The 9,926-nt window shown below is 49.1% G+C and overlaps 1 protein-coding gene across 2 annotated transcripts; it reads right to left on the bottom strand.

The window, feature by feature from the left end:
• Positions 1–8,327: 8,327 nt before the first annotated feature.
• On the bottom strand, positions 8,328–9,511 carry LOC123408664. Of its 2 annotated transcripts, none has more exons than XM_045101722.1 (3): positions 9,309–9,511; positions 9,037–9,151; positions 8,328–8,947 (listed from the first exon to the last, which is right to left on the bottom strand). In XM_045101722.1, the coding sequence occupies exons 1-3, from the start codon at positions 9,385–9,387 to the stop codon at positions 8,734–8,736; spliced, it is 408 nt and encodes a 135-aa protein (XP_044957657.1). In that variant the 5' UTR covers positions 9,388–9,511; the 3' UTR covers positions 8,328–8,733. The 2 variants fall into 2 exon arrangements, 1 of the variants encoding a protein (XP_044957657.1); XR_006612773.1 differs by having other exon boundaries at positions 8,854–8,944; positions 9,036–9,151.
• Between the last annotated feature and the right edge of the window lie 415 nt (positions 9,512–9,926).

Here is a 9,926-nt window from a genome sequence, read left to right as displayed (position 1 = left end):
CGACCGATCCACATCCGTCCATCCATCCACTCAGGAGAAGGAGAGGCACCCACCACCCAACACCATGCATGTTCAGACCACTAGCTCTCCCGGACAAGCCCATCCATGGCGTGCCACTGTTCGGGGTCGATCCCATCCACAACGTGCGTGTTCCTGTCCTCCCATCGCACGCAAGAACAGGTGGCAACCAAGATTGTGATTTCAGATTGGCACGCACGCACGTACGTAGCTGCTGCTGCTGCTTCTCCTTCTAGTCAAGGCCAGCTAGATAGATAGATAGTGCATGGCACACCCAAATTAAAGCCAGCGACGAAACCCAGTATCCTACTTATATCCATGCCCATCTCCAGTTCGTGGTCGGCGCCGGGACCGGGACCCGGACCCGGAGGTTTGGGCCAGGGTTGGTGTTTCCTCTCTCCATGCTGTCGTCGCATGGGTGGATAGGCAGGGTAGGTGGATGGAGGGATGGATCACATGGACGTCCCTGTCCGTGGAGGGTCCGGCTCCGGCCGGATAAGGCGGAGAGATCGATATATCCCTGTGTTCTCCCTTGTAGGACCCGATCAACATGGTTTATTCCACAGATATTAATGCATACGTCTAGTAATGAATATGGCGAGCAACAGGGAGAAACAAAACCAGGATCTAGCCAGGAGAATCAGTGCCACGATGATCGATTGTTGAAGAAGAGGAGAGTCGGAAGGTTGACGGAAGCTGGCCTAGGACGCACAATCTTGCTCGGAGGCACACACCCAACGCAAACTACTCGCATTTCTTGTTGTTCCATTTTAGATTGGTCGACTTGTGAAGGCGTTGTGCCAAGCCAAATACAGGGATGCCACGGATAGCGGCGGGCGAGGTGTTGAGTTGTTAGGCCGGCGCAGGTTACGTTGGATGTAAATCAGAGGGCTCGCAAAATCGGGGTTTTTCAATGTTTTAAACTTTTTTTTAACATGAGCATAAAATGAACCAGATTTGAAAAGATTTCACAATCTGATCCTTTTAAAAACGCCACAAGCCGTGACGTTGCTGTCCCACTATGCAACGCCAGTCTACCATGACGTCGCTGCCCTACTGTGAAACGCCGGTCTACCGTGACGTTTTTTCTTTCTTGCAACGCCAGTCTATTATGACGTTGCAGACCGACTGTGAAACGTCGAAAACTCTGGCATTGCAGACCCAATGTGGAACGTCAATAACACGGCATCCAGCCAGGCCATGGCATGCTGCATTCTGGTCAGTGCTCAAACGCCATGGACCATGGCGTTTCGCGCGTGGCCAGCAACGCTAGCATCCCTGACGTCTCTACGTGGACTGAAACGTAAGGTAGACTGGCGGTAGACCGGCGTTTCTACGTGCAGCAGCAACGTCATGGTCTCTGGCGTTTGTGAAAAGGATCAGATCGTGAAATGTTTTTAATCAGAGTTCATTGCATGCAATATTTTCATCCCACGGGTCAAAACAATGAAAAAATCCGCAAAATCGAGCACCTTACAGAAAATAACACAACTGACGCATACGTGGCCTCCAACTACTGCACTGCCGATACTGAAATGTTAGAGCATCTCCAACAGCCGCGCTTTGCGCCGCGCCTAAAAAATGTGTTTGCCGCGCGCGCTTCGGCTGGTTTAGCGCGGGGATAGGCGCTGGCTGCAGTAGCCGCGCTTAAATGCAGCGCGCGCGCCGCTCCAGCAACGCGCAAAAATTCAGCGCGCGCACAACATTTTTACATCGGTGCACAACATCAACTATAGATAGATTGCAAAATCGGCAAAATACTAAAAATAGATTGCATAAAATAAAAAACGATACAAAGTTATTTTACATCGGTGCAACTAGATAGATAGTTCGAAAGTACGGTGCAAATAGATAGATAGTTCGAAAACATATAAACTACTCCCAATTGCTCCAATCATCACCATCATCATCGTCGTTGGTGTCGTCAGAGGTGGACAACCATATGTCCAACCAACGATCATCGTTTTCAGTGAAGAACGACTTCCCGCCTGCTACAGCGAGATCGGCCTGCGCACTCACCAATGCCTTCCGCCGAGGCCTGTCCAACCGCTCCTCGCGGCGCCTTCGCGTGTCCTCCTCACGGCGCTGCGCCCAGTAGTCTTGCTCGTATGCGACGTCCTCCGGGTGGCGCCGGCGCCACTCCGCCATGACCCGCTCGTCCTCCTGGCCAAGAGGAGGCGGCGCTGCCGCGCAGTGTGCTCTGCACGGTCTTGTGCGGTGTTAAGACGAGGCGGCGGGGCGACATCTAGCGCCTGCTGGAGCGTGTGAACGTCCTGGAAGTTCATCTGTCGGCGCGGCCTGCCTAGGCGCCATGCCGCCGCGTCGAACGCGCGGGCAGCCTCATGTGCCGTCTCGTAGGTGCCGAGGCTGAGCCGGAGATCGCCGGAGCGTATCTCCGAGTAGTACCCGCCGTTGGGGCGCAGGCGGACGCCGCGGTAGCCCGATGCTCCTCGGCGGCATGGTGGCGCGTCGGTGACGGGGCGCTGGAGCGATGGAGGCGCGGGAGGTAGAGGAAGAGAAGAGGAGCGGTGGAGGCGCGCGTGGCGAGCGCCGTATTTTATAGGCGCGCCGGACGCGGCGCGACATAATTGACGCGCGAGCTGTCGCCTTTTCGCACGCGCGCGCAAGCGGTTTCCGCGGGCGCGACTTACTGCCGCCGCTCGAGCGTTCCAAAACCTCCCGCGTCTTTTGTCGAGGACGTTGGAGATGCTCTTAGGATTTAGGCAACTGGCTGATGCGGTTTCTGCCCTTTGGTTTGCCGACCTAGCTTGTGTGGAAAGCAAAAGGCTGAAAGCAGCCCGCGCCCGTGCAGTGCAGTGCATGCTGGCGGCGGCGCAAGCCACCACTCCAAGGATGGACACGCCGTACGTCCTTCTCCCGGCGATTCCCAGGCCGGAACAAAGTGCTCGTGGCTGGAGCCCCTACGAGCGCTGGGCCATCGATGAATCCCGATCGATCGACGTGGGATTCGTGGGAACGTACGAAAAGTAGTTGCGCGGAAGCAGCAGCGCGCGCGAGAGGGGTTACGATTACGAACGATGGATCGTCGCGTCGCGGATGGCGTTGGCGCCGTGGAATTGGAAAAGATCGCCCCGCGGCGGGGGCGGGGTATCGACGTTGGAGCATGCAGCACCGGCAGCTAGCCATGCATACGGAGCTAGCGCGAGAGGGCGACGTACATTCGCCGTCTTATCGTCGGCGTACGTCGGCGCGGATGAGGACGTACGGCCGGAGAGATCACGTACGTGGAGGCGGGGCGAGCCCTTGCTAGCGTCCTTGTCGGCGTGGATGAGGTGATCCGTTCATCTTCATGCCTGCCGTGGCGGAGCCGGCCGACCAGCTGCTGCCCGGGTGGAATTAATTATCTCGCTACTTGTTTGTGTTCTGCAGACGGAAACGGGGTCGAAACAGCACCGTGTCCGTGGCGTGGAAATTCCGACAGACCACAGTGCCCGTGTGTGTGTGTGGATCCATCATCGGTGTTCAGTGGAGACGACAAGGATATCAGCACGCACGTGACGCCACCGCGTCGAAGTACACGCATGTACATGTACTAGTACATGTTGTACTAATCTTGTCCCGTCATTTTATATTAAAAAGAATCTTGTCCCGAACGTCATTAGCAGCCTTTTTTTAACACGGTACAAACACGAACATTCATACATTGACATATAAACTTACGCTCGCAAATGCATACATTCACACTATATCCTTGTAAACGTCTCCGGGATAAAGAGCATTGTCGGAAGTTTGGAACAAACCACTGCAAAGTCTAGGGCGTAAACCCTAATGAGTTGGTTCCATCACAAAGATCTAGATAGCCTTAGTTTTAGGGACAGTGCCAGCTATCTGGTAAGGTTTGGCAGGTGTTATACCTAAATTTATCTACAGATACACTTAGTATATATACGTTGAAACTCGCTCACGGATCGATCACATCAAATCACGACGAATACGCGCACACAAAATCATGTAGCCAAGGGCCCTTGTCGTGTCCTAATTTTCCTTTTTTCTTCTTTTTTTTCAAGTCACGATACAACCCATGGCGTTGAACCGACGACGTGTTGCATATATATGAGGCGTACCAAACCGACTCTAACTTGACTCCTAAGCCTACACGACCATGAACACAAACTGACTGCTCCAACTCTTACTAGTACTCTCCTAGCCAAACTACTACTCCTTCCGTTCTTAAATATAAGCTTTTCTAAAAATTTCACTAGTGGACTACATACGGATGTATATAGACATACTTTAGAGTATAGATTCAATCATTTTGCTTCGTATGTAGACCCTTAGTGAAATCGCTTAAAACACTTATATTTAGGAACGGAGGGAGTAGTACATACACGACATGCAAGCCGTATAGTACTAATACACATTGCCAGCCTAATCACCGGCCAGCTTGATATGATTATACTAAACCTATTAGCATTAGGACAAGATTACCTAACACTAGCGCATATTGCACTTTGAACCAGTAAGATTCAGCGTGTTGATTGCTTCCTACTGGTGATCTTGATGCATCGGTCTGTGGGTTTGTGAACAGGGCGAACCAACGTTGAGGTGAGTGAGGGCCTAGGCCACCACTCAAAATTTAAAACTGCAGCAATATTTGCTGATGATTTTTGAAAAATATGCTTAAATTCATTGACTTTTTAAAGAACATGCCCGCTCTCAAATAGTTTACCCTCACTCAAAATACTCTTTAGGTCCGCTACTATTTGTGAATTGTGACTTCACTCCACGGACAATGAAAACAACTATATAGGATCTAGCCGGCCAACCAGGGATCACAAATTTGCTCAAAAAAAATAGCGATCATGATTTTGAAGATTTCTGGAAGTTGAAACCATTAAACGCTCAAGAATAACAGCCTTTACAAAATGAAAAATAATTCAAAACTGAAGTTGAACTTTAGTTGTAAGAAATTTTGTTACCGCTGAGCCAAATAGTGATATCTAATTGTTGAAAGCCACTTGCCCTGACCGAGATGCATCATGCTCACCTGCTGACCAAATATAGTTTTGGATTTTGGTTATACTTGCCGAACACAAAATAACATATATCTTGTATTTTGATGAACTCATACATAGTTGTATTATATTGTATTTTCCTTAGTTTGCATCCCGGCAGTTATCTGTCACGTACATGTGGGTCCCTTTCACTTTCATTATTGTATTATAAGGGGAACTTGTACATGTGGCTCCCTTTCGTTTTCATTATTGTATTATAAGGGGAACTTGTAGGTTTGTCTCACTTTCGTTTCCTATCCATGCTTATGTGGTAGTTGTAGTACACGTGGGCAGTGACGGAGACAGGACCTATGTAGGGGAACGTCGCATGGGAAACAAAAAATTTCCTACGCGCACGAAGACCTATCATGGTGATGTCCATCTACGAGAGGGGATGAGTGATCTACGTACCCTTGTAGATCGTACAGCAGAAGCGTTAGAGAACGCGGTTGATGTAGTGGAACGTCCTCACGTCCCTCGATCCGCCCCGCGAACAATCCCGCGATCAGTCCCACGATCTAGTACCGAACGGACGGCACCTCCGCGTTCAGCACACGTACAGCTCGACGATGATCTCGGCCTTCTTGATCCAGCAAGAGAGACGGAGAGGTAGAAGAGTTCTTCGGCAGCGTGACGACGCTCCGGAGGTTGGTGATGACCTTGTCTCAGCAGGGCTCCGCCCGAGCTCCGCAGAAACGCGATCTAGAGGAAAAACTATGGAGGCATGTGGTCGGGCAGCCGTGAGAAAGTCGTCTCAAATCTGCCCTAAAAGCTCCATATATATAGGAGGAGGGAGGGGGACCTTGCCTTGGGGTCCAAGGGACCCTCAAGGGGTCGGCCGAGCCAAGGGGGGGAGGGCTCCCCCCCAAACCGAGTTGGACTTGGTTTGGTGGGAGGAATCCCCCTCCCTTCCCACTTCCTCCCTCTTTTTTTTTTCTTTTTCCTTTGATTTCTTTTTCTTGGCGCATAGGCCCCCTTGGGGCTGTCCCACCAGCCCACTAAGGGCTGGTGTGTCTCCCCAAAGCCTATGGGCTTCCCCGGGGTGGGTTGCCCCCCCCCCTCGGTGAACTCCCGGAACCCATTCGTCATTCCCGGTACATTCCCGGTAACTCCGAAAACCTTCCGGTAATCAAATGAGGTCATCCTATATATCAATCTTCGTTTCCGGACCATTCCGGAAACCCTCGTGACTTCCGTGATCTCATCCGGGACTCCGAACAACATTCGGTAACCAACCATATAACTCAAATACGCATAAAACAACGTCGAACCTTAAGTGTGCAGACCCTGCGGGTTCGAGAACTATGTAGACATGACCCGAGAGACTCCTCGGTCAATATCCAATAGCGGGACCTGGATGCCCATATTGGATCCTACATATTCTACGAAGATCTTATCGTTTGAACCTCAGTGCCAAGGATTCGTATAATCCCGTATGTCATTCCCTTTGTCCTTCGGTATGTTACTTGCCCGAGATTCGATCGTCACTATCCGCATACCTATTTCAATCTCGTTTACCGGCAAGTCTCTTTACTCGTTCCGTAATACAAGATCCCGCAACTTACACTAAGTTACATTGCTTGCAAGGCTTATGTGTGATGTTGTATTACCGAGTGGGCCCCGAGATACCTCTCCGTCACACGGAGTGACAAATCCCAGTCTTGATCCATACTAACTCAACTAACACCTTCGGAGATACCTGTAGAGCATCTTTATAGTCACCCAGTTACGTTGCGACGTTTGATACACACAAAGCATTCCTCCGGTGTCAGTGAGTTATATGATCTCATGGTCATAGGAATAAATACTTGACACGCAGAAAACAGTAGCAACAAAATGACACGATCAACATGCTACGTCTATTAGTTTGGGTCTAGTCCATCACGTGATATTCCTAATGACGTGATCCAGTTATCAAGCAACAACACCTTGTTCATAATCAGAAGACACTGACTATCATCGATCAACTGGCTAGCCAACTAGAGGCATGCTAGGGACGGTGTTTTGTCTATGTATCCACACATGTAAATGAGTCTTCATTCAATACAATTATAGCATGGATAATAAACTATTATCTTGATACAGGAATTATAATAATAACTATACATTTATTATTGCCTCTAGGGCATAATTCCAACAACCCAGGCCCTCAGGGCCTGGGTCCAGGGTGTGAGGCTCCATTTCTTTGATGATTGTAGGAATTATGTAGAATTTGAGGCCCAAATTCAGGAAAATTCTCGAAGGGGGCCCGGGGCGTGTTGCCAGCGTGGCTCTGCCCCTGTACGTGGGCACCACATATCCATGTATACCCCTGTGTTTCCCAGTTAATTCATTTATGTTAGATTTTTGCGGTCTTCTTGGGAAGGCGAGGTTAGGAGTTCTCGTCTTGTGACGATATTTGGTGTCAATGTTTCAGATATATTTAAAGATTCAACAACAACGACTGCATATTTAAGACGCTGATCTTTAAGGACACATGTAAAAAGGCTTCTTAGTTGTCATCGATAAGATCTAGGCGACTCCGATAGGGGAGTGACGACAACGACACGCTGACGGATCCTTCTAACATGATGGTGGTTGTTTGATGGTCTTAGAATGCCAATGTAACTTTCCGAAATCACTTAAAAAATTATAATAATTAATTGATGATAGAGTGGAGTCCGCACTCTGCACCCGCAATTGTTTGGATGCACATAGGTATGTGTGTGCAAGCGGCATATGGGGTTTCTAAAAGTATTACTTCGTCCTAAAATAAGTGTTGTCAATTTAATGAAATCTGCAAGTGGGATTTTTTTTTTAAAAACATTTGTGCAGAGTATTATAATCTGAAGCGAAGAATGTCATTTTCCACTAAGCGATCCAACACAACATTTTCACTGATCTCTACTCCTTCCGTTCCTAAATATAAGTCTTTTCAGAGGTTTTACTAGGAAAAAAAACTGCATACGGATGTATATGAATATACTTTAGAATGTAGATTCACTCATTTTGTTTCGTATGTACTCCCGTAATGAAATCTTAAAAAAAACTTATATTTATATTTAAGAACGGAGGGAGTATACGCTAGAACAAGTCAGATCCTCGTCATCACGGGCATGATCTCACAGTTGCCGAACGAGTGACGTAGAATACACATTTGTTTTATCTGTCCCGATCTTATCCGGATACCAAATTTTACGCAGCAGAGGCTAATCTAGTTCCGTAGTAGTGGCGATTAAGAATCTTTATCTTCATGCATGGATGACATCCAATCAATTCAATTTCTAATTAAAAGGCAAGCTACAAATCCAAGTAGAATAAAATAAAGTCAAGCAAGGTAATTTTTGCCCTTCAATCAAAATGAAATATGAACGTCCCAAAAGCATCATTCAGATTCCCCGCAAAAAAAAGAAAAAGCATCATTCAGATGACGCTGAGGATAGCACTTGCAGAAAACCAAGGAAGCAAGCCAGCCAGCAGGGCTAGCTACCAGTAGCACCTAAAGCAAGCAAGCAAGCGCTTTACCCTTTTCCCTTTGCACTGCTTTTCCGAGCGAGCGAGCGAGGTGCATGCACACACAGCTCCCCCTTCCCTTCCCGCATGCTTTGACTTCGCTGCCCGTCTCCCTACCGCACGCGGCGACGACGACGACGACAGAGTCCTCCGGCCGGTCGACCGCCAAGAAGCCGACTATCGAGCAAGAATCGATCTGACCTCGGAATCACTTATCGCCGGGCATTTGCAGAATATTTCCACTGGTGGAACGGCGTCCAGAATTGGGAATTTGCGGCTGCTTTTGAGATTCATAGACCGATAAACCGCGCGACGGCGAAAGGGAGGCGCGGCCGTGCAACCACTGCCAGCAGCAGAACGGCTCGTCGCGACGTTTGTTCCTCTCCCTGCAGCTCACCGGCCTTAGCTTCCACGGCGACCTAGCATTCAACAGGGCAAGAAGAAGTCATTAGCACGTCAGGTTCACATGCAGAGTAGAGTAGAGTACCACGGCGCCTAGAGGAAATATACTTATATACACATGAGGTGCAAATTGACCCTGAGATAGGAGAAAATGCAGGTAGAAACAGGTTGCAGGAATACAAGCAAGTCTACAACATCTTGCACTCCTATGACGGGGCCATATTCTACACAATGGGAAGTTTCCGTCACAAATTCGGTCCGTGGATCTCGATTTTAAAAGGACGAATAATCTGTAATGGTACCATGTACACTGATAGTATGGTAATGCTAACTGAATACGAGACGAGATGAGAAAGCAAAAGATAAAACGCCGCGGCGAACCTTTGGAGCTCCATCCAGCCCCTCCTTTCTGCCCAATGCCCACCAGTTGCTTAAACCATAGGCAAACGGCACGATGCATGTGTGCGTCCTTGTCACACACACACACACACACACACAAAAAAAAAAAGGGCCAATCGTGTGAGCAACAAGCCCTCGACGTGGCACATGGATGCAAGAGGAAGAAAGAAAAGAGGAAGCTTCTGCCCTACCTAATCGATCTGGCCCTTCTAGACGCCAGCCAGCTTTGCCTTTGCATTGAGTTCTCTATACAGCACCAGCATCCTCCTCATCCACCGAGAGGCCTCCAGCCAAGCACTTGACCCAAAAAGAAGGCATTACTATTAGCGCACGCGCTGCTCGCTCGCACATCAGATTAGGATAAACAGAGACCTCTCGGTCACCAGGAGTACGCAGGGCTGTGCTTGGTCCTTGGCCTCCAGTGGCATGCACCCAAAGAGGAGAAAGAATCGTTGGGATTTCGCTTTGTCCAAACGTACCTGGGATCGGAACTTGGAAGAAAGGCGCGCGTCCACGCAAGATCTTGTGCAATATATGTTCCGATGCCGATCATGTTCCGTGGCACGTCTGTCCGTCCTGTCCTCCTTGTCATGCTGTGAT

Source organism: Hordeum vulgare, chromosome 7H, assembly GCF_904849725.1.
Source record: "Hordeum vulgare subsp. vulgare chromosome 7H, MorexV3_pseudomolecules_assembly, whole genome shotgun sequence".
Taxonomy (NCBI): Eukaryota; Viridiplantae; Streptophyta; class Magnoliopsida; order Poales; family Poaceae; genus Hordeum; species Hordeum vulgare.
Note: the sequence above shows the minus strand (reverse complement) of the source record. Positions and strands in the feature narration are given on the sequence as shown.